The sequence below is a fragment of the Alligator sinensis genome, unplaced genomic scaffold, assembly GCF_000455745.1.
Source record: "Alligator sinensis unplaced genomic scaffold, ASM45574v1 scaffold215_2, whole genome shotgun sequence".
NCBI lineage: Eukaryota > Metazoa > Chordata > Crocodylia > Alligatoridae > Alligator > Alligator sinensis.
Window position 1 is genome coordinate 1,131,149 of NW_005842400.1, and position 24,658 is coordinate 1,155,806.

The following is a 24,658-nucleotide window of genomic DNA, read 5'->3' on the forward strand; positions in this document are numbered from 1 at the left end:
CAGGGGCCTAAATGGGCACCCTTCTGCCTGGTTAACATCTGAATCAGTTTTCCATCAAGGCATAGCAGGTGAAAGAGGGGTGGGCGGTTGGCCCAGAAACAGGTGGGTGGGCCAGGATCTAACTGGCACTGGGAAGGCCCCCTGTTACAGGCTACCAGCCCTGCTGCATTCATCCTGCTCTGCCTTAACGCACACAAGGCAGACAAGGTTCTTTGCGACAATATTATATCTTTTATTAGACCAACTGAATAGCTGGAGAAATATATCTTAGCAAGCTTTTGAGTTTAAAAACCCTTTGTCAGGCTGAGGAAGCATTTGCAGTTGATGTGTGTGCTTCATGCCCTCAGAAGGGGCTACTGTACCCGCTGCCTTCATCCCGCTTTGCCTTAACACACACAAGTGATACAAGTTTTGCTTTCAACAGTTTGAGGGGCACTTTCACAGAACCCCCTGCTCCTTGAAACATGGAAGGCTTTATGCCCTCAGAAGGGGTTACCATCCCTGCTGTTTTCACCTGAATCAGCAACAAAATTACAAAGTTATAGGTATTTTAGTGATTCCCCATTATAGTCTATGGCTGAATCTCCAGATCGGTGCTGAATCTCGAATCCAATTTGGCCAAATCGAACAGGCACAGTGACTCAAATCGCTGAATTGAATCACTGTCCCTCCAAATCAGCTGAATCTGAATCCAATACTTGCCGCTTCACACAGGCCTAATTGGCACACCAGGAGTGCAGTGAGCAGGCTTCACCCTGGGAAAACCATCAGCAATCTTGCACTTAGGATGCCTGCCATGGACTTGGGGAGTATCTGAAGTCTCAGACTGATGGGCCTGGGAGGAAGGATACTTGCCGGGTGGTGAAGTCTCACAGACTTGAATGACTGAGTCCTGCTCAGCTGACATTTGGAACTTGACTACTGACCTCTGCTCAAGTGAATTCTGAATAGATTTTTTTTAATGGATTGTTATTTATTATTAATTTTGTTTCAAGGGCTGTTATCTGTACTGGGATTTCATTACCAGATATTGTGGAGATTTAACATCTGTGTTGTCTGACCTATTATGATAGATGTTGAGGTTGTTTCTTCAAAAATGGGGAGTTTTCTGTATTGTTTAGGAGTGTGCAAATTAGAGCTGGAGAGCCAAATTTGGTCAGCAGAGCAATATCCTGTACATGCAGTATATGGACAGAGCTAATCATATGAATTTATTCATTGATGGGAAATTGAAAAGATCATTATCTGTTGGATATGTATCTTTCTTGCAAGATTAATAAAGTATGATAACATAGATGGAAAAGTTCTATTAGTTAAAAACCATATCGGTAAAGACCATTACATTCAACCCAGAAGTCCAAGGTATCTCTGCACATTACTTATTACAGGTTTCCCTCGCTTTATGCTGTACGTGTGTTCATGGAAAACGGCACATAACTCAAATTTGCATAAAGGGAACCCACTTTACAATGTAACAAATAGGGATACGTTCCAAGACCTTTTCTGTACTGACCCCCAGGCCCATTTCTACCACTTTTACAAGACAATTTTGGTACTCACCAACAGAGACAGTACACAAAAGCACAGGACACTATCATAATGGGGATAGCAGCTACAGAAACACGTTTCAGACAATGAGCGAGGAACACAGATTCACACAGGAGACTATATTTTGGTGTGCGTCACTCATGCAATGCACTGCACAAAGCAGCTGACTGTGGGCTTCCACCACACCAATCGCATAAGAGTGAATTTACCTTGCCTATAATGAATTTTTGGTATAAAAAGGGTCTTTGTACAAGAGCGAATTTGCACATACAGAACCTGCATAAAGCTAGGGAAACCTGTACTAGTTATTTACATGTAGTGCTTTAATAGCAATTATGCAAATTTAGTGTTGGTACTCAGTGTCACAGCGTTTGGACACCTCTGATTTAGGATGGCCTCCCGTAGAGAAAAGTTACTTTGGAATCTTCTCAAGCCAGCTGGAGAGAGAAATCAGCCTTGCTATAAATGCAACATTAGCTGTTGGTATCAGATCATTTGTTTGTTGTATACAAAATGGTGGATCATTGCCACTTATTACAAATAGTAGTAGAGAGAGCTGGAAGAGTGGGAGAGACTTTCCCCCCTTCTGTTCAGTTTGATCCTTTCTTTATGATGCATTCCAGTGACAGCTCAGCTTCCAGGAGCAGATGGCTACACAGGAGGGAAGATTATCTTCATTGATACTGAAAACACTTTGTATCTTTTTAATGAAGCAAGTTGCAAGTTTGATGGCATGGCATAGTGATGCATTTTGCAGTAAGCATAACGCCCCCATAATCTCTTTACATTTTGTTTGACAAGACAGGTAAAACACACTGAAAAGCACTGTACATGAATAAAGGTATGGAGTTGTCTATTGAACTTGACCTATGGCATCATGAGAAAAAATAAAGCAGTATAATTTACTGTTATTATGAATAAGTAAGGCAAGAAGGCTGAATAGTTCCAGGTACGGAAGTTCTTATGCAGTGCCTCTTATCTCTCAGTCATTAGTAATAATCCATCCCAATTTTGGGTTGAAGGCACAATACAAATCTAGTTACATCTTTTCTGTATTTCTAGTATGCCCATCTCTACAACAACTATAATAAAAGTTTTTCATATTTAACACTAGGTTCCAGGTAAGTAGTAATCCCTGCTGTTACTACCTTGTTATCACCACTTGTTATCTATTTGATGAACAGTGTAAAATTGTTTTTGGCTTTCTTTCCAGTCCCTAGGAGCCATATGTCTATATCATAAAAAATAACGTTGCCCTGAGCTGCGATTTGTGCTTTTATTCAAGTGGAAGCAGAGATTATGGGGCCTTGTCTGGGAAGAAAATAGATATTAATGTAGTTTCCATACTAAATTCAAACTTAAATATCATGATTTGCATTGTTTATTCAAATAGAATCCTTAACTGTGACATACTGTAGCCGTCCAGATCGTCTTCGTGACATTGCTGATCGTTTCAGTGTGAACCATGATGCAGTTCTTGACAATGTGCTGTATGCTCGTGCATATACCAGTAAGATCATCATTGGAATAGGCACAGAAGCCTATTTTTTTCTGTAGTTCTCAGTTTATTTACTGAGACTTCCCACTCATGATCACTAAAATTTTCTGAGACTGGGGCAAAGGTTGGAAGCTTGCTTCCATTTTTCTGTGTGATTGTCTTCTGTAGCAGATCTTCTCAGGACAGTATTTCCTGGTCAGTAATGTTTTATAAATTAAATTCCAACAATGCAAAGTAAATTCTATTTGATATCTGAGTATCACCATATCATCTGAATGTGACTGCTTTGAAACACTATGGGAAATAGCACACTGGTACCTATGAAGACTAGTCATGAGTGCTTCAGTATAGGCCAACAGTAAAAATAGGTGATTTTTTATTGTGACTAGGAACCTTATAGACAAGGCTTCACTCATTCTGAGGTGAGCTCTTTATAGCCTGCAGCACTATGGAACAGCAGATTGAAAACTCTGGTGTAGCGTCAGGTAAATTTATAAGTGAAGGGTTTTTTCCCTGAATTAATTATGGGGATTAATAATGTGCTTAATACAATGTTCCTTGTGTTACTTAATTTTATGTTCAATTCAATTCATTGTATGTTGTCCTTCAATTTAAAATCTGCATCAAAACCTGTCTTGCATAATTGCACTCTATAAATTATTATGAGAAAATTAAAGGTTTTGATAGTTGAGTAGGTGGTAGGTGGAATTCACAGATGCCAGAGAAGCCTTTAGGGTTTGTGAGATAAACACATTAATTTTATATTGCTATAAAAATTATTGGTGGTGATGCAGTAAACAATGGTGACATTTCATCTGTCATCTTAACTTTCACAGCACCCCCTTTATGAATGAGGCAGTTCACACATCTCAGAAATATCACTTCAAGCTGTCTACAAACTGCAAAATTTAATGTTTCAAGAATGAAAACTGAGAAATCTATATTGTGCCAGGCAGTGCCATGCTAAGCATGTTGCTGTTAGGCTGAGATATGGCATGCTTACTCCAACCCAGGTAGATTCTGAACCAGTAGTGCTGCTGCATGTGTGGCACATGTGACCCAAAAAGCTCTGCTAAGTGATGTTCTATAAGACTGACTTTATTGGTACATAAACATCACTGCACTAAGGCAATGACGCTACTTTCTATTTGGGAGCTGGAGGGTGCGGTATGTCTCAGCATGGCATTGCCTTGAGCCATACAGAGCTTTTTGATGCACAATTCTATAAGTAGTGAGTGGACACTAAACATTTTGAAGCCACAGAATCATGGAATACATGGGACCCTGCTTATATACACTCTCAGTTTCCTGACTTGCTTCCATCATCTTAATAGTTAAGCTAATACCATATTCAGAAAAAAAAATTGTTGGTACAGTTTATATTCTGCATGAGTATATAGCCTAGGAACTGAAAATAAGCGATATCCTTATCTAAAGCATGCACTTACCTACATTTAGTGTAAACAGTGCTCATTAACAAGGTCTGCACTAACTTTTTCACACCTTATTAAGGCTTGTTACCATTTCAGAAACCTTATGTACTTAATACCAACGTAGCAACAGAAATGATTAAGGCTGGTTTCAAAGTCTTGAAATTGATTCTCCTAATCAGTTTCATGAATCACTAATTTAAGGGGAAACAAATAAAGTGGAAAGACAAAATGCCAAACACAGGTGCTAGAGTATGTAGGACTGACACACTTAGAAACCACTATTGAGAAGAGGAGGTTGCAATGGCTTGGCCATGTTAGGAGAATGGGAGGAGACTGTATCCCCAAGAGTATTTCATGCAGAGAGATTTAGGACAGCTCTAGAAAGCAGGGTCACCCCTTATGGCACTACCATGACGTGCAAAAATGATATGAAGTTGTTCAACATCAATGAAAAGCTGAAAGGAGTAGGCAGAATCCCATCCAATCTGGAAGGAACATCTGGAATTGTGTACAGATCAACATGAAGTGGCTTTGATCCAGAGGATGGAAGAAAAGCAAGAAAGAAGGAAGCAGCATGTTGTAAACTTGGACTCCAACTCAGACAACATATGGATCTGTGAAACTTGTAACATGTTGTGTCACTTTTGAATTGGGCTTGTCAGCCACAAGTGGATTAATCAGACACCTGACTAGACCTCTTACCCAGAGATCCAGAGAATTGACAGTTGCCTGTATATATAATTTAAGGGAAATATACAAGTTAGAAAGTAGAGTCAGAGAGTATCTATGCATTTAAACAACGGCATATTTGCCAAGTGGCAAAGAAATTGGGACTGAAATTGTGTTAAGCACTTAAGCCATTATACACTTACTCAATATGAATAGAAGTGATATGGCTTTACTCATATAATTCTACCAGCAAGACTTGCTAGTGTACATATAGCTTACACTGGCAAAAATAGCTAACCAAAACAATTCAGTTAGCAAAAACACATTTATGCTGGTATAACAAAATCTAGACTATTTTTTCTGGCATAAAGATATCACAAAGCAATTGCATAGGAACTAACACTATATTAACAACATGTGATGGGATAAACCTAGCCTTCTAGCTGCTTCAACCCTCTGATGCTTTCTGATCCCAGTTTCATTCTCCAACTATACACTCCACTAGGTGAACATCAGATGGAATTGCTTGACTATGTAGCAGCAAAGTTCCACGAGGAAGCTGGCATCTTCAAGCTATTGGTATAAACCCTTAATTATTTTACTTTCTGCATCAGCCTTGTGCTTTCAGAATAGTTTGCCCTATTTGCTCATAATATACTTATTCATTTTGTATCATTATAATGCAGATCATTGACTCCATTATGGCACTCTTCCGTGTGGATTTTAGTGGCCGTGGGGAGTTGGCTGAACGGCAACAGAAACTTGCTCAGATGTTATCAAGGCTCCAGAAAATCTCAGAGGGTAAGGAAGACTTTGCAAAAAAGAGTGAAAATCTCTGGAAGCTACTAAAAAGGCAGTTGCTAGTTACTGCCTAACACTACCACCAAATATCTCCAATGTATTTATCAAATACAGCAAATCCTTCATTGCCTTATATCACCCACCACCAGAAAATTATACCTCTAAATCATTTAACTTCAAATTGACCAGTATAAAACTCTCAGGGTTCTTCAAAATGTAGAGGTTTCTTAGAATTATTATTTGTTTTACAGCAGTGTCTAGAAGCCCAAACTGAAAGAACTGGGGCACTTTGTAAATACATAGTAAGAGACAGCTTCTGCTCTAAAGAGTTTATATTCTAAATAGACAAGATGAAAGTAGGAGGTAAACCGGAGGCCCAGAAAAGTAAAGTAGCTTGTTCAGCTTCGCATTCTCTTAGCACTATAAAATGTCATGAGGGATTATGACTGGATAAGTAGCAGGATACATTCTTTCCTCTCTTTGGAGTGATTCAGAACAGTACGTTCTTCCTGTAAAAGTGTTCTTCCTGCAGAATAAAGAAAAAAAGAAAAAAAACCTTCTAAAATTGGATTTTCAAAACTGCTCAGTAGGTGTGTGCGAAGTGGGCTGTATTCAATTCGGATTCAGCCTGAATTGGCGACAGTGATTTGATTTGTTGATTTGGATCACTGTCCCCGATTCGATTCGGCTGAACCTGAAGACTCGATGCTTATTTGGAGAATCTGCAATTCAGCCCTAGACATAGCTTTAAATGTTTTTTACATACCTTGAGGTACCAGTGCAGCTTGTGCATGCTGTGATGCTGGGGTGCATGAAGCATCCCACAGGAGCATGGGGGTCCCCCTGTGTGCTTGGCAGTGAACCTGGAAGTGGACCGGAAATATTTCTGGTCCACTTCCGGGTCTGTTGGGGAGCATGCTAGGGGGCCCCCCCACCTCCCCGGCTTGGCAGTTGGCCCTGGGTGTCCCCCCAGACCCACCAGTCGCCAAGCCAGGGCAGTGTGAGGGGTCCCCCCAGTGAGCTCCCCAGCAAACCCAAAAGTAGACCGGAAGTGCTTCTGGTCCACTTCCAGGTCTGCTGCCAAATGTGCTGGGGAGCCCCCCCGTGTTCCTGTGGGACGCTGCATCCGCCCCAGCATTGCAGCATTCACAAGCCGCCTGCTACCTTGAGGTAGGTAGAAAAAACATTTAAAGTTGTGTCTATATCCGAATCGCCGAATCTTTCGGAATCTCTCCAAATTGAGAGATTAAAGGGTCTCCTGATTCGATTCAGATTCGGAGATTCAGCCACCAAATTGGGTCTAATCTCCGCCAAATCAAAATCAGGGACCAAAGCTTTGCACAGCCCTACTGCTCAGCATTAACTTACCTCTGCTATTACTGAAGTTAAATGGGAACAAAGCCCAGCAGTGATCACTTTTGAAAATTCTATTCCTAAGTAATTCATACCAGAAGAGAGATGGAGAGACATTCTCTTGTTTGTGAAGCCCTAGAACTGTTTAGCAAGCAATAACGTCTTTTGTGCCATTTTTGCAATGATATGCATGAATTCCAATTGGATATCTTCCCCTTTCTCTTGTCCTTTGTTGTAGAATATAATGTGGCTGTGTTTGTGACCAATCAGATGACTGCAGATCCAGGGGCAACTATGACGTAAGTCACTTACCCTCCTTTTTTTCTTTTACACTGCCCCTTTCATATTGTATACTTAATGGAAATGGAAATTGGGGTTGCATGGGGAAGGACAAGCACACGTGTCAAAATACAATTTTTATTTTTAAATAGGATTAGGTCTGGGTTATGACTGCCCCTCCTAGTGCGGTTAGCCCTCATACATTCATATGACTCTATGGCCATTCATTTTCTGCTTGTTGTTGATGGCTCCTTTTACTGGCTTGAATTTAAGACAGAAGTCAGGGTAGATACACATTTTTACAGATTTAACTAAATAAGCCATGTTAAAAGTGCTAACCAACATTTTTAGTAGTTTATGGGCAAAGATGAAGGGTGGCGATTTTAAAATGTTCAGCAGTGACCTAACTCTGATCCTGTTAAAGTCCATGGGAGCAGTAATAATTAGACTAACACTGAGCACTTTGACAATCCTACTTAAAGGCATACGTGTAACAAAAGCTTAGCTAAATCCTTTGTGATACATCTATTTACCTGAGACTATCACACATTGTCTGACAATTATAGTAGTTATTCCATGGAATTCATAGAGACACTTAATCATTTTTTCTGAATTTAGTTTTCAGGCAGACCCTAAAAAGCCCATTGGTGGCCACATCTTGGCCCATGCTTCAACCACAAGGATCAGCTTACGGAAGGGGAGGGGGGAGCTGCGCATTGCCAAGATATATGACAGGTAAATTACCTCTTTGTGGAGAGGACCTGTGTTATGTGGACAATTAATGGGAGACAAAGTCCATGCTCCTGGGACGTGACAGCCTCAGAGCTGATAGCTGAATTTCAAATTAAACGTGTTTTTGGATTATATTTTGAGAAAAAAGAAAGACAAATTAATTAACCAGGTGGTCTAATTTTAAACTTTCTCACAAGCAAATGAAACTGGAAATTCAGTTAGCATAATATCCACCATATATTTGTCTTAAGTAGACTTCCAAATTGGTATAATTGCTGGTCTGTTCCCAGGAAAGGTCCAAGGCTGGAATAAGAGGAGCTTCCATGGATCAAGATTTATATTAACAGCTTATATAAAGCCACAGAAAGAATAGATAAGGACTAATTCGCTTTAGCAGAACAGCAATGGGATTTCCAGGTGGTATTCCTGGAATCAGGGGTGTGGCAAAAATAGAATACATGGATGAAAACCTAGATAGCCAGATTCTATAGTTGTGACATGTCTCTTAACCAACCACCTCCCTTTCCACCCTTCCACCTCCAAACAGGAAACCTAAATCATAAAAAGCCCTGCATTTTTTGTGACAGTTATTAGTCTTTATTTGTGAAGGGCTTAAGGAGGAATTAACTAGTATGCAGACCTTGGGTTTATCCTGTTCATAAGGAGGTTTTCACACTTTTTGGTTACTGATCCTGACAGAAAATGTCTACAATGTACAAGTGGGCACAAGGGCTTTGATTAATATTTTAGCTTGTTTGTGCTGATAACATTTTGGGGACTGCATTTTGAAACAGAGAAGAGAGATACTTCCTTGCTTATTTTACCCACCAGCCCTGAGATGCCTGAAAATGAAGCCACGTTTGCCATAACTACTGGAGGAATTGGGGATGCCAAAGAATAAGCAGAAACCTGGCAAAAATCTCCATCTGAAAACCGCCCAGATAAAGCCAAAGTATCCAAGGTTACTGACTCCCTGATTACTTTGTATTTTTCAGGCTCAGTTTTGGATATTTAGAATTGGGAGCACACTAGAAAGTTATTAGAAGATCATATTTCAATGATCTAAACAGGAACTGGTTCATGTTATTTCTTTTTTTTAAATGAAATTTGCAGCAGTCAGAAATTTACAAAGCAAAGAAACTTGTGACTCATTCAAGAAATGTCTTCTTTAGGGTTTGTGAGAAGTAAAGCTGTTTTATCTTATGGGCTTAATGGGACCTTTTATAGTTTCTTGGAAAGAGAATGTCTGTGAGATAGGGTGTACACAGCATGGAATAAAACAGCATTGAAACAAACATGGTTTAAAAAAATGAGTGGTTAATACATAGAGGGGAAACGTAGTGGACAGAGACAGGAATACAGGAACTTGCTAGATCTCATTGAGAATAGAAGAATGATAGTTACTTGAAGACAATTTTTAGAAATTTTAATCTTGATTAATTAGTGATTTATTTGTATTTAATTCTGTTTTAGAATATTTAACAATGTTATGTATTTTCATGTTAATGGAAAATACCAAATTAGAACATCTCTTCCCTATGCTTGTGTGCAATACATATACTTTAAGTCAAAACCTGATCACCTGAACTGGCCTATTAACTTTGTTGTGAGAACTTCAGTGGGCAAACTAAACAGGATGTAGCCCAATATTTCAAATAAATAAGCAGAAAAGAAAATGTGTAAATTAAAGAAACAGTCCATGTTTAACACTTTGAGGGATTTTTAGCACCTAATAGCAAACCCTCTTTGCAGACAAAAAAAGAGCCGAATGGGAAGCCAACTTTAGCGCCTGGCTTGAGGGTTTCTATTCACCGCTAAAAAGGTGCATTTTTAACAGAGTAATTAAAGTACAAGTGCTATCATAAGGCAAAAGCACAGAGATGACAAATCACTTTAGTCTTACTGCAAGGAACTCATTGTGGTTGACTACTCTTTCTTGATGTTGACTTCAATGTATTTGCTTCGCAGTGAGACTACAGTGCGTCCTCTTCACTATAGTATTTACCTTGTGATAGGTCATAGTCATCAATTATTTTGAGGCAAGAAACAAAACTTTTAAAAAAGTTAAGTCAGATCTAGAGAAAAAATAAGGCATACCCTTTTTCATGACTTGCTCAGTCAGTCGTTTCCTGACGAGTGAAAAGAGAGAGATTATTTTATAAACCATTTCTCTTCCCATTCACAGTTACATAATACCTATGTGGCAACACGAACAATTACTTCTTTTTAGGAAAGTAACATTAGAAATATATATAATGTATGGTTTGAATTCTTTAAATGCAGTTCAGGGAAGGCTGCCAGCATCATGTGACCAGTAAATGACAACACACATCGTGAAACACAGGATAAAAGAAGCCCCAGCTTAATGCCAAAGAGGCATCCCTTTGAGAATAACATTGCAGATAGTTTAGATAACTTCTCTATTAAAATGTGGACTCAACCAGGAAAACATTTGAGAACGCCTTAGCTACACAGTTTGATCACAAAGTGGACAAAATATAAGATCTTGACATCATATACAAATACTGATGATCAATCAAGAATTTAATAAATGTAACCTGGTCTAGCATGAATTTAAATACCAGGCAGGCCACTCACCTACATAGCACATAAACAAGCAATAAAACAAGCTTTAATACATGAGAAAAGTATATTTCCCACTGTTTTATGGATGGGTCAGGGAATAATCTTCAAAATCGCTCTCAGATTTAATCATAGTTCAATTAGTTGTCAGATAGGAGGTAGGCCCATTTTTAGTCTTGAGGAATACCTGACTATTGAATAAAATGATTTCAGTGGAGCATCAACTATTTGGGAAGTCAGTTAACTAGGAAGTGTTGTATTAACAAAACCACCAGTCCACAGTTGGCTTGCTTGTCGGTGAGACAACTGTGTATTGTCTACTAACTAATGTTCTGAGCTCTTTAAGCATTACATAATACCATACGTTCATTCCTTGATTTTTTTTTTAGCTTACTACACAGAACAGTAATTAAAGTGCACTTCATATTGTGGTGTTTGATTATCTAGGACAGGGGCCAAAAGATAAGGCTACCTGGCTGCATCTGGCCTGCAGAACTCCATCATTCAGCTTCCAGTGCTGCTCCTGTGTCCAAATTAACCCATATAGTGCATGCCAGACCGGCCCTGCACATAAGGCCTGGGATGCGCACCACATACCATGCTGGCTTCAGGATCTGCGCTATACCTGGTGCCAGCCCCAGCTCATCCAGTACTGTGCCACACAGGTTCCCTTCCTCTCCCACTGCCTTGCGTCTTCCCCAGCCAGTCCAGGATATGCACCACACACAGTGCAGTCCTAGACCAGTGGTGTGGGCACCGCGTACAGCATGGATTGTGGACCAACTGGACCAGATACCATGTGTGGTACAGATTCCAGACCAATGCAGGGGGGAGGGGCCACCGTGTGCAGCGCAGATCCTAGAACAGACACCGTGGGCACTGGTCTAGCATGGGGGTGAGGGGAGTTCACAGGTCCAATCCTGCCAGTGGACCAGCCCCATGCCACTCATCCAGCCCACGCTGCCTGTTGAGTTTGACACCCCCATCTAGGAAAACTGATTATCCAGAATTATAGTGACACTAATCATTTGGGATAACTGAAGTTCTATTGTATTTGTTTGCAACATCTTTTGTCAGCTTTTACAAAAGTAAGGGCGTAGAATTTGTGTAGGCCAGATCCTCCCTTCTGTGAGTGGGGAAAGACTTCTGCAAAGGACAAGAAACTCACTCTGGATATGTTGTGGGGCAACAAGGCTGCAAAGAGCAGATGTCTCCTAGCGCTCCACCATGCCTTAAAAAAGTGTTTTTTTTCTGTGGTTGATATGAAATTGCAGAGCTGATATTACTCCTTCCAGTTCCCCCAACTGTCACACACCTGCGGGGCTTCACAACTTCCACTTGCTATGGCCAAGAGAGCATTGGGCTTTGTAAAGCTACAAGAATCAGAGAAATCCAATACTGTAAGCAACATTAATTTCAGTTACAAACCTATGAAATCCTATTGATTTCAGTGGAATTACACATCTATGACTGAAAGCAGCATTTAATCAGTCACTATTACTAGGTTTAACACTTCAAAACATTATCTGACTAATCTCTTTTAAAACATGAACCAGTTAGATGCAACAGAACACTTTTAAGTAGAGCCAGTTCTAGCAGAGACTAAAATATCTTGGCTCGTTTATTTTAGCAAAATGGAGGCTGAAAGGATTTGTTTAATCTGTATAAATACATGATAAGGGGGCAGGGAGGGAAACACTTTAAACTAAAGGGCAGCCTTGGTACAAGAACAAATAGGTATAGAGAGCAAATAAATTCAGTTTGGAAACCAGAAAACCCTAACAATTAGTATAATCTAATTATGGGGCCACTTGGAATTATGGGATGGGGGGAGAGCTAATTTTAAAACGGCCCTTGAACAGTTTATATGCTACTGGTGCTGCAATAGGAGGGGGCTCCTCCACTCAACCCTGGAGACTCTCGGTCCTAGCATATTGCAGAGCATGGCACGGAGAAACATCTGGGCAGTCTAACAGTGCCCTGCACATTATCACTTCACGTAGTTTTTGCCCAGGTTGTCGCGAACGATTCGGAGAGCTGCCGGGCCTGCACAGAGGCACGTTCATTTAGTCCGGCGGAATGTCTGTCTGCTTTCCATTTCCTGGAAGCAGGGGAAGAGCGAACATCATGGCTGCCCCCCGCACTGCACCATTGCTCCTAGGCGGCCGGCAGGCCAGAAGTGCACGCTCGCGCAAGGCCCTGCCTGCTGGGCAGACACGCCGAGCTCGGGGCGGGCTGTGACACTGGGCAGGGGACACAGGGGACGGTCTTCGGGCTGCAGAAGAAAGCCGCACAGGGAGACCCCCCAAGCGCTGCAGCTCCAGTCGCAGCAGACACGGGTTATTGTCTCCGCAGTGCAATGCGGCCTCCCGAAGCTGCAGCCCGCTAAGGGAAAGGGCCTTATTCTTCAACCACGATACGCTGCACCCTGTACGTGGTTTTACTGCCCTTTCCCTCCTACCCCGCTCCGTTGCCGGCTGAGCGAAACCCACTGAAAAATTTTACGCAAAATGGACGGCACTTCCTTCCCGCGGCACCTCCAGCTCAGAGCCAGCGGCCGCTACGCAACCTTCGTACGCCTCGTCCTTACGTAACGTGCCGCTCGGCCAAAGCCGTCTCCCTGCTTCATAGCTAGGTTGTGCGATTGGCACTTTGCGTAGCCGACTTTTAGGAATAGGGAGAACGTTGCCTTCCTACGCGAGGCTCTCACTCCGCCGGAGAACCCTACGTCACTTTCTTAAGGGGCCTGTTGTTCTGGCCCGCTTATTCGCAAGGGGCCGCCTGCGTACTCGGAATTCGAGAATAGGCGCTGCTCCTCGGACACGTAGCCTACGTAATGTTCGGGCCGCCCTTAACGTAAGCTGAGCGGGCTGGGGCGGCGGCGGCCATTTTGTGCCGGGGGTCCGGAGAAGGAAGACGCTCGGTGTCCGCGCCTAACGGGCCCCGCCGTCCCCGAGCCTTCCGCGGCCCTCGCCCCCCCGCCCCTCCCTCGCGCGCTCAGCCCCGCTCCCCCCGGCACCATGGACTCCATGCGCAGCTTTGGGGACCGCGGCCGCGACCGTGACCGCGGAGGGTGAGTTTCTTCTCCTCCCCCATCGGGGCCCGCTAGGGGGGAGTCCCCCCCGGCCTGGTGTCCCCCCCGGGTCCCCTCGCCTGGGGGGGGGATGCAGCCTTCGGCCCCGGCCCCGCTCTGCATGGCAACGCCTGGGTGCCCCAGGGAGCCCCCGCCTCTGGGGAAGTGCTCCGAGAGGGTCATGTGGGGCGGCCCGACCAAGCCCTGCTGGGTGACCCCGTCTGCGACTGTGGTAGGTTGTAGGGACCCTCCTAGACGTGGGGAGTAGCTCCCGGTTCAGTCTCCAGCCTGTATCTCTTTCGGCAGCCAGGATCTTCTCTGCAAAGGCCACAAAACATTTTGATCCCCTTCTCGTGCAGTTTCCCAGGTCTCGCTTCTCCTGGGACCCAGCTCAGTGTGAGGAGAGTTGGTCTCGTGATTATTCACAACAATCTGGTACCTCCAAAATACTTGATAGGAAATGTGTGAACAGACCTGAATTACCTGGGGAAGGGAAGGGAATTGAGGCAGGACAGTGGTTCTACTGTAAATCTCCACAGAAAGTTAAAACTGCACATAAAATAAGTTTAAATGGCATATAAGAACTTGGCTTCTGAGAAATGAGGACACACCTTTATTTTTCCTTCCTTGAAAACTGAAGACTGGGGGGGGGTGTAGATTGGTAAGAAGGAAATGGCCTGCTTGCTACACTTAGGTTTACTTTCTCCTCCTGCCTTGGTGAGATTCAGGGGATTTTTTTTTTCTTGTGTACATTGAAGTGCTTATTAATGTTATTTCCCTCAGAAGAGTAGGGGGAGCACAGAGCTGCACTCTCATTTTATGTTTACATTCTCCACACACGTCTTCTGAAATGAAAAGATCCTTTCAGTTACTTGACAGAGAAGCAGGCCTCAGTGTTTTTCCACTCTGAGCTTTCCAGCTGGTTTAAGGCAAGGACATTGGGGTAAACACATCTGCAAGTTGCTGATAGTGGAGGCCTCGCTCTTTTTTGGAGTTGAGTGAATAGTAGTGTGCAATATTGTACTTAAAGGGCCAGAGTCTGTATCCTTAGTACACCCCATTTTGATGTATTTCCATTTGTAACCTCTTATTTGGGGTTAATTTTTTTCTTGATTCTAAATAGGTATTTATTTTTAAGAATTCTACTTACGAGATTTATTTTTAAGCCATTGTAGGCGTAGGACTCTCTAATCTAGACTCTTCTGTGCTTTTTGGGTATTAGACTGATATTGAAATGCTTCACTTCAATAAATGTTAAATGAGTGGAGTAATCAAAGAAAAGGTTATTTTTATTTAACTAAAATGTTCTGCACCTCTTTTATTTTGAATGCAAGCAGTTTAAAAGACTATGTGAAAAGTGCAGAATCAGAAAGGGAGAACTACTTGCCCCTGCCCTCTTTTTAGGGTTCCATTCACACACAGTGTATATTAACCCTGATTTCATTCAGAATAATCCACTTATTTTGCCATGTGTTGTAATAACAAAAAGTATTTCAGTGATGTATCTTTATGAACTTCATCTTTTAAGATGCAAAGCCATTTTTAATCGTTTGCTGTCATCAAGATGGCACAAGAGGTTTGAAAGATAACAGGCATTTCCCCCAGCAGGGTGGCCAGATTCCAGCTGGATGGTACATTTTGCTTGCTGTCAATTCCCCTTGTATGGTCAGCTGGCTATGCAAGTCTTCCTTACTTCCCATCTTGAACAAACTAGGTGACTTTTTAGGTTTGGAAGTGATGCTGTGCTGCTTTGGCACTGAATAATCTGTTATTTAATTCTGTCTTAGAGGTGGCTTCACTACAGTGGTTGACATGATAGCTGAATATTTAATATCAGTCAGTAGTGGTACTATTGAACTAGTAAAAATGTGGAATAAATCTATGCTAATTAGTAGAAGTACTCCAGGCAAATGTCCAACATGTCTGGTCCTGTGGGCCAGGTGAGTGTCATGGAGCCAGTCCATGGGTAGCATCAGGAGCAGGGAGCTGCATCATCTGGCCTGAGGAGTTGAATTTGGTGGCAGTAGCCTTGATAACTATGGCTCCTGAAGCCACAGCAGCAGCTGTGCAGGCCAGATGATACCACTCTGCACTCCAGATCTGACTCTTGGGACTCCCCACAGGTCTGGAAGTTTGCGAGTGGCAAGGCAGCAGCATTAATTGCCACTGGGGTTTGCTCTGCCACTGCTTGCTCCACCACCAAATGTATGGACCTGTGAGGAGCCTTGTGGTATGCAGACCATATCTTGGTCACCTTAATCTAGCTTTATACTGGTATAATTCAGATTGAAAATCTTAAACATAATTTGTAGTTGCAACATAACACATCGCAGAATCATAGAAAATTAGGGTTGGGAAGGGCCTCAGGAGGTCATCTAGTCTAACCCCCTGCTCAAAGCAGGACTAGCCCCAACTAGATCATCTCAACCAAGGCTTTGTCTATCTGGATTTTGAAAACCCCCAAGGATAGAGCTTGCACCACCTCTCTGGGTAACCTGTTCCAGTATTTTACTCCCCTCCTAGTGAGAGAATTCTTCCTAATATCCAACTTAAACTTGCCTTGCTGCAACTTAAGACTGTTGCTCCTTTGTTCTGTCATCTGCCACCCCTGAGAACAGTAGCCTCCCGGTTCAGGTAGTTGAAGACTGCTGTTATGTCTCCTTTCAGTCTCTTCTCTAGACTAAATAAGCCCAGATAAATAGTGGAATATCTAAGACCATGGAGAAAGGAAAGAGGGTTGTTAACACCTGTTGGGTGAAGAGCAGTTAGTAGGAATCAAGTATATTATAATGGGCCACTAAGTCAGTTGACTCCCTCAGAACTACCTGACTAGAAATGCTACTGTGCTGTTCTAGACAGAAAATCAGCTTCCTTGCTTAAGACATACAACCCAATTTTGCAGGGCTTATTTTTGGGGGAAAGGTTTGTGGGGTGCATATAAATATGGTATAGCATAATTTTGTATATATTCCCTTTGGGTGGTCATTAGCAGATGTTAATAACCAAATATTTTAGTGTCAATTTTTTTTGCCTTTGCTTACTGTTGTTTTGTAAGTAGTTTTGACCTCCCTGGGGCTATCCACGTCAGTAAAGTTACTTAAGTGCCATAAGCATTTGGAACGTCATGCCCTTAACTCACATTGTCAATCAGAGACAGATCCAGGGCTTCTGGAATACTTCTGTAAATAGTAACTTGGAGTGGCTTCAGATCTTGGCCCAAAGAAAAAGTCACTAATAATAAAATACAAAAATAATAATTTATTAATTGTAAATTACTTTTGGAATCTTTTGTTAAAAATTATAGAACAATTAGAAGCTGTCATGTTGATGAGCTGATACAGAATGGGACTAAGAAATAAGCCATATTCATGTTTAAAGTGAAAGGGGCTGTCAAAAATGCAAATTTTATTTTGTTTTGTTTTTGGGTTTTTTTTTAATGTTTACCCTGGATGAAAAGTGGATTAACTCCTCTCAAGAGTAGTAGTGAATTTGATTTGACATCTAGCAGTATAATTCCTTTTCCAGTCAGACAATAGGTTCTGCTTTCTTCTTTGAATCCTACCCTGTACCTTGGGTTGGGAAAGTTTGTGGGCACACCTAGTTAATATCAGCATGGAAGCCCATTTGAAGTGTTACAGATAACTAGGATTGTTTTTTAAAAATGAGATTTTTACTCTGCTGTTAACTTTACATTTCAGTGAACTTGGACAACATAAAAAAAAAAAAAGCTCGCTTCATTTCAGTTGTTAGTTTTTAATTTTTAGATTTTCAGTTGTAGGCACTCATGCACAAGGGTGGTGCTATGTTTATGGGCAAGCACTGTAGCAATCTTGTCCTTCTATGAGCAGTGTAAACAAATCAAATGCTTTTCTTGATGGCAGGTTTTAAAAATGCCCTTTTTAAAAAACTAATCCTAGATTTAGGGTGAAATTTCAACTGACAGTATTTAGAATGGCAACTTCTACATAGATCTGTCAGAGTAATTAAACCAGTAACTGTTTTAAAAACAATTTTGAAGCTGTATTATTAAGTCAGCGTTTAGAGTAGGTACTGTCAGTCAGTGCTGTAGTCTTCAGCCACTCTCAGCAGTTGTTGCAACAGCTCACATTTTCTCTTATAAATATACAAAGTAATTTCTTATGAATCCCCTGCTTCCTAAAACTAAGACTTAAGTAGAAGGTAAGGGGTACTAATTTCTGAATGTCTCTGCTAGACATGTTCTTGCACAATTCTTTTTTCTTGAAATGGTCAGTAGAAATGTTTAAGATGAGTTAGCAAACTTTTGTCTCTTCCTGGGCTGCAAGCCTACCCCTTCCTGCCCCAGCTCTCCCATTTGCAGTGAGGGTAAGTGTTGTAGGTCAAGATAGCAGATCCCTGTCCCTGTGGAGTGGATAAGACCTTTGAGGGTCAGATCCAGCCTGCAGACTGTTGCTAACCCCTGATCCAAGAGACAGGGCCCAATTTCCAGTGTCCAGATCTTTCTACTGTGGCCCCAAGGAAGGTTCTAGCTGCTTTGTAACTAATACAGTTCTACCAAGAGAAAATGCCATAATTTTGAGACCTGTTTGCTTCCGATTTGCACATTGCATTCCATTGTCTTCTATTTGTTGACTGCCTGGCAAGTACATCTTAAGAAGGAAAGAACAGGTGGGAAACAAACTCATTATTTTTGTATTGAATTGATTATCAGGTGGGTCTTGTGGCATGCTCTGCACTGATGGAACAAGCTTTGAAGAAACTTTACAAAATTTTGTGTGTAAAACAGTGGCATCCAACCTTTTTGCAGACATGCTACAAATTAGCTTTGTGCCTTTCCTGAGTGCCAGTTTAGTTCTCTTCCCCTGTCCAGTCTCCTGCACTTTCTGTCTTATTTGCTGCTGTGCTGCTTGTCCTCTCCCTGGTCTACTGTGAGGCACATGCAGAGACTGCCCATGCCGCTTGTGTCACATGTGCTTCAGGTTGGTCACCCCTGAACTAAAACATAAATGTCATGCATATGCTAACAGAATTGTCTTGAGACAGAAAACATTTAGGCCAGTGGTTCTCAACCTTTTTATAGACTCAAGATATCCTTCCATAACTTTTGTGACTTGAGCAGAAAAAAGATTATTTGAGCATTCCAAAAGATTATTTATAACCGTGCTTACCTGCTTAAAGAAGGGCTTGGGAGGAGTAGAAGCAGCTGGCAGGTCTGGCCTGCACTTCTGTGAATGGGGTAAGGAGGAGTGTTTGGAAGGAAAGAGCCTACACTGATCTCCTAACCAGAGCCTGTGCTTATTTTGCCTATTTTGTCTGTCCTGGTAGCACACTTCAGAGGCTCTTATGGCACTCAAGGGTGCCATGGGCCCTTGGTTAAGAAACACTGCTCTAGTCAGGAGCCTGAAGATAAGAGCTGTCTTAGGAAGGAATTACACTGGATTGGATCTAGGGTAAAATTTATTAGATTAGGGTAGATTTACCTTGGTTTGGGGGTAGCATCATGTATTTACCTTGGTTTGGGGGTAGTAGCATCATGTGATTGTAACATCCCCATTTCCCTCCCCCCTGCAGCTGGGGGTTTTCCTGGGATGGTCTTCCTGTTTGTAAATCAGGAGCTTAATTGAAGAATAGTTTTGAAAGTGTTTGAGATCTGAAAATACAAGAGAAGTGAGCTTCATTTGTAACTTGCTTTTTTTTTTAAATAATTAATATTGGTTGTTCCCTGCCCCTCCCTTCAGGTTTCTTTCTCCAAAGAAATTTGGTAATCCAGGAGAGCGTCTCCGTAAAAAGAAGTGGGACCTCAGTGAGTTGCCCAAGTTTGAGAAGAATTTTTATGTGGAACATCCAGAAGTGGCCAGGCTCACTGCAGTAAGTTTTTTCTTTTTTTCTGTTCTTTTAATTTTTGGTACACTGGGGGAAACTTTTAAAGGTGGTAACAGTTCCCGAAACTTATTGGGATAATTGCATTTTCCCTCTCCACAGCCTGTTATGTATGTATGTTAGATACAGAAGTATTTCTTTTGGTTACTTGTTCAGTTACTTTCAGAGTTACAAATATGGCATGTTTCATCGTTGTAAACTGCATTGTTCAGAAACTTTCCTGGAATAGTATTTGAGGCAAGCTGGAAAGTTAAGGGAAAACTTGCTGAAACAGCCCAATCCACTGCTGCTAGTGGATGAGTAATTAGGAACAACAACAAAAAAAGAGGTAGTTATAACATATTGTTGTCCTGTGGTAATATTTTAATCCCATCTTCCTGTTTTTGGTGCATTTGTTTTTGTTTTTTCCCTTTCCCCAGTCCTCTGGTTCTCTTCTAGAAACTGAAAAGATGTCTCCTATAACTTTAATGCATCACTTCTATATTGTTCAACACTTTCTGACAGGAAAATTATTCATAAGTGCTCCTTGCATAGCAGTTCTAGATTATGATCTACAGCATGGAGTTGTGCATTTAGCTCCCAATTTAATTGCATTAATATAAGGGGAGGGGCTACCCTGCCTCCTTCCCATCCTTAGTCAGTAATCTATTCCGTTGTCCCTCTTTACCTAATAACTGAGACCTCTGAAACCAAGTTGTCAGCGAAACTGTTAGGGAGTCTCTTGACAATTGCTATCAGAAGCATCTGCACCAAGTTGTTGCTCACCACTTGGTTGGGTTTTTTTGTTTGTTTCCATAAATAGTTTGAGGTTGAAGAGCTGCGAAGGAAGAAGGAGATTACAATTAGGGGGGCAGAAGCCTGCCCCAAGCCTGTGTTTGCCTTCCACCAGTGTAACTTCCCACGTAAGTATTCTGTTATTCAAGATACTAATAGTTCTGTTTGGGAAAGGGAGGAAGTCCTGGGAGCACATGTTGCTAATCAAGCCTGTTTAGTTTTAGGAGGAGTTTTTTCAGATCTACATGTAGCCTTGTACAGTTTAATTGGAAAAGTAAACTTTTAAGAGAGATGTTGACTTGTTGTCACTGAGACTTAAAAGTGAGAAACCTGAAATTATTCTCAGTCCAGGTTGTTTAGGCCAACTTCCCCTGCATCTGTCTTCAGATTTGATTTCTTCTGTTCTTATTTAAGTAGTTTGCCTTCACTGTCTCTTTAAATTGCAGAGTATGTAATGGATGTCTTGATTGATCAGAACTTTTCAGAACCCACCCCGATTCAATGCCAGGGTTTCCCACTGGCCCTCAGTGGTCGTGACATGGTGGGCATTGCTCAAACAGGCTCTGGGAAGACATTGGCGGTATGTTTTACACTATTGCTTTATTTGAATTTCTGTTTGGTTTGTGGTTGGTCTTGCCTTGCCATTTAGACAAGTGCAAAGAGTGAGGTAACGTTTTAAAAATACTTGTTTTATTATGGAGTAAAGACTTAAGAAGCAAGTAGCATATGAGTATACTTTGCAAGCCTGATCTTATCTGTTTTCTAATGCTTAATACCTTTTTAAAGTTGGGTTGTTTTCTTAGATGCCTAGATGTGGTCATCCAGGTTTGAAAACTGTATTGTGTTGAGTAGAGGTGTCTTGCTTGTTCTGATGTATGGGATATTGGCTGCTTTAGCAAAGATATAAGGCTTTATAAATGTGTCCTTCTCTTGATCCAAGATTGTAATCATTGACCTGATATAATTGAAATTTTGTTTCATTTTAACTCAAAAACCTGTTTCTTCTGTTTCAGTATTTGTTACCTGCAATTGTTCACATCAACCACCAGCCGTATTTGGAGAGGGGAGATGGTCCAATTGTAAGTGTTACTCAGTTTTCTATCTGGAAACTTACAGATGCATTTTCATGAATATGGCATAGAAAAGAAGTGGAGAACTGTTTGTTGGGACAGTGTGGGCAGCCCATGTCTTGTACCCGTGGAAATTTGTTATGTTGCAAGTTTGATGTAGTGCAGTGTTTTTCAGGCAGTAGAGTGTTAACAGGCTAATAAGCTCTATCCTGGATTCATGTCTTTCACAGTGTTTAGTTTTAGCTCCTACACGAGAGCTGGCACAACAAGTGCAGCAGGTAGCTGATGATTATGGCAAATGCTCAAGACTGAAGAGTACTTGCGTATATGGAGGAGCACCCAAAGGTCCCCAGATCAGAGACTTGGAGAGAGGTAATAGTGTTCTCGCTTCTTTAAATATCCCTTGTATTTCAAAAGTTAGCATTAAGGTGATTATAGAATCTCAGTCTTGTTCTTGTTGTTTAAAGTCACTAGGAAAACAGGCAAAGGGTGAGTATTGACCTACCTACAGTAATTTAGTGCAACTTTCACCTCTGCTTGGTATGTGGGTACAATACCATGTTTGCTGTCTTATTTATATTTGTCCCACCACCACTGCAGTGGCGTAAGCAGCCTGTCCCCCTTGCTTGCCTGCCTGCCTCCTTCCAGTGATGTCTACATCTCCACCCCCACAGTTTGAACTCTAAGTATTTTGCCTTCAGAGGTATACAAATAGTAAACCCCCATTTCTGTTACAGCAGAATCTTGTTTTAAAAGTCTCTTAATATACTTCAAATTCTTTTTCTTTATAGCTTTAAAGGAAAGCTAGAGTATAGCTTTACAGGAAGCTTTTTCTTCCTGTGTACTATTGCCTGTTGCATCTCTTGCAGCTATTGCAGTCTCTTAAGAAGGGTTCAGAGGTAGGCTTACTATATTGAGGGATTCACAATTTTGCATGGGTAATAAAAATAAGTGCTCAAATGACTTATCATTCATATCCAAGGCCAAGTTCATGTTTATATGTTTAAAAGTACAGTGTTAAAGTACAATACCCCAAACCAAGGAACTTTAATGTAATGCATGGCATGAATAAAGTGCATTCTGAAAGCCTTTCACACCTAAATTACATGCATCTTATCAGGAAATCCATGTTTCTCTTCATACAATGTTTTGCTGCTGGGGGAAAACATTCTTGAAAAATTCAGTAGTTCAGTGGATAAAGTATACTGGAAGTCAACAGGGCAGCTTTTTCCTGAAGAAAATTACAGTGCACTCAGAGGAGCAGGAATTTGAAGTTAAGATTACACATGCTGATCTGTGGGGTCTTAACTTGGTGCTCTGTACACAGTCAAGGTTCTACAAAATAGACATCTTCCAGAACTGTAGCATATGGTTGGAAGGTATTGTAAAACGTGATTCCCCTGCTCCCCCGCCCCCCCCCTTACCATTTTTGCTCAAATATGACCCACCAATAATTAGAGTCTATATAGAGGTGCACCAATACATCGGTCCAATATCGGATCGGCACTGATATAAAGAAAATTGGCTGTATCAGAAATTGACCTGATGCAGCCCATAGTTTGGCAGGTAAATGCTCGTGCATGTGCGCAGCTGCAACACAGCACATAGGCAGCAAGGATCAGAGCCTGACAGCTTGGAGAGCTGTCTATAGCAGGTAGATCCATTATGATGCAAGGGGAGGGGGTAAGGAAGGAGCATGGGTGGGGGAGGAGCTGGGGCTGCACTGGGCTCTTCTCAGCAGGGGCTGGGCTCAGGGCAGGCGGTGGCGCTGGGAGGGAGGCTAAAGGGAGCTGCAGCCATCCCAGATTTTGCCATAGGCCCCCTCCCAGCACCACCGCTGCCTGCCCTGAACCCAGCACCTGCCGAGAGGAGCCCAGTGCAGCCCCGGCTCCAGCCCACAGCTGCAGCCCACCCACCTTGCCCCATGCAGATCTTTCCTCCCCCTCCCCGACTCCTGGACAAGCGCTCTGTCCTGTGTCCCACCCCGGCTGGGCAGTCTGTCCCTGCCCTACTCCTCCCTCACAGCAGAATGCGTTGACGTGCCTCCCCAGCACCCCTTCCTTCCCCTCGCCCCTTTTACCACAATGGACTTACAGCTGCTGTGTGCAGCTGGTATCAGAAATCAGATCAGTATTGGCCGATTTAAGCCTCCTTAAAAATCGGCTATTGGTATCACCCCCCAAAATCTCCATCAGTGCACCCCTATATATATGGAAAACTTATAAAATTGTTAGTTTTCCAGGCATGGAATCTAATTATTGGAGGTGCACCTTGAATTTGTCCCCCTCCCACTGCTACAGCAGAGAAGATTAATCTGGAGGGAGGGTGTCAGGTGGCTACCTTGCCATCTGTTCCCTGCAGCCTACCCCACCCCCCTGTCTTACTGTCAGATCCTGCTTTCCCTGGCCGCGTCCAGACATGTAGGTCCGTATGGGTTGTGGCACCGCAAACCTCGTTGTGGTGCCACAAACCACGCACCCAGAATGTTAAAATGTGCCCTGCGCTCCAAATACAGGCAGTCCTCAGACTTATGACCCAATTGGTTCCTGAAAATGTAGGCTTGAGTTGAAATGTCGTAACTCCAAACCAATTTTTCCATAGGAAACAATGTTATAAAAGCGGGATGGGGTTCTGAACCAAGGCCTGATACCCTATTTTCACCAAAAATAACCCAGAATTTTGTACTCAGTCAATTACAGATGAGTAATATAGGAACATTAATGTATTTATATTGTAAATAGCAATCGTATTGATTTGAAAGGACTTCTTTGAGGTGACTTTGCTGGACTTTTTGAAGGGTTCTTGGCTGGAGTTTTCTCAGGAGTCTTGGCTGCAGTTTTTTGTTTTTTTGGAGTCTTGTTGCTTTCTTAAAGTGTCCAAGGAAGTTTGGACACATGTTCTCCACAGAGGTGGGCAATGCCAGGCCTGGCGCCGCCCGCTCCCGGCCCATGGGCACAGCTCTGCAGAGAAGTGGCAGCAGTGGTGC

The 24,658-nt window shown here is 42.2% G+C and overlaps 2 protein-coding genes and 1 long non-coding RNA gene across 7 annotated transcripts in view; 2 read left to right on the forward strand and 1 right to left on the reverse strand.

Annotated features, from left to right (window-relative positions):
• The window catches only part of DMC1 (DNA meiotic recombinase 1), a 30,889-nt gene extending 20,708 nt beyond the window's left edge, over positions 1-10,181 (forward strand). For all 4 annotated transcript variants that reach the window (XM_006029847.3, XM_006029849.3, XM_006029848.3 and 1 more), the window contains 7 exons: positions 2,172-2,244; positions 2,967-3,058; positions 5,654-5,727; positions 5,835-5,949; positions 7,541-7,601; positions 8,200-8,316; positions 9,145-10,181. In XM_006029847.3, coding sequence (XP_006029909.1) covers positions 2,172-2,244; positions 2,967-3,058; positions 5,654-5,727; positions 5,835-5,949; positions 7,541-7,601; positions 8,200-8,316; positions 9,145-9,214 — 602 coding nt within the window. In that variant the 3' untranslated portion in view covers positions 9,215-10,181. The remainder of the gene's footprint in view (positions 1-2,171; positions 2,245-2,966; positions 3,059-5,653; positions 5,728-5,834; positions 5,950-7,540; positions 7,602-8,199; positions 8,317-9,144) is intronic.
• On the reverse strand, positions 5,981-13,428 carry LOC112551272. Its single transcript, XR_003095533.1, has 3 exons — positions 13,389-13,428; positions 10,411-10,442; positions 5,981-6,475 (listed from the first exon to the last, which is right to left on the reverse strand). It is a non-coding gene; the product is annotated as an uncharacterized LOC112551272 (long non-coding RNA).
• A 419-nt stretch (positions 13,429-13,847) lies between these two features.
• Positions 13,848-24,658, forward strand: part of DDX17 (DEAD-box helicase 17) — a 23,371-nt gene continuing 12,560 nt past the window's right edge. Inside the window, exons 1-6 of one of the 2 annotated variants that reach the window (XM_006029851.3) lie at positions 13,848-13,969; positions 19,687-19,816; positions 20,631-20,730; positions 21,049-21,182; positions 21,616-21,681; positions 21,903-22,044. In XM_006029851.3, the coding sequence (XP_006029913.1) occupies positions 13,917-13,969; positions 19,687-19,816; positions 20,631-20,730; positions 21,049-21,182; positions 21,616-21,681; positions 21,903-22,044 (625 nt within the window). In that variant the 5' untranslated portion in view covers positions 13,848-13,916. Of the gene's footprint in view, positions 13,970-19,685; positions 19,817-19,984; positions 20,157-20,630; positions 20,731-21,048; positions 21,183-21,615; positions 21,682-21,902; positions 22,045-24,658 lie in introns of those variants that run through there. The other variant, XM_025211311.1, reaches the window with a different exon arrangement.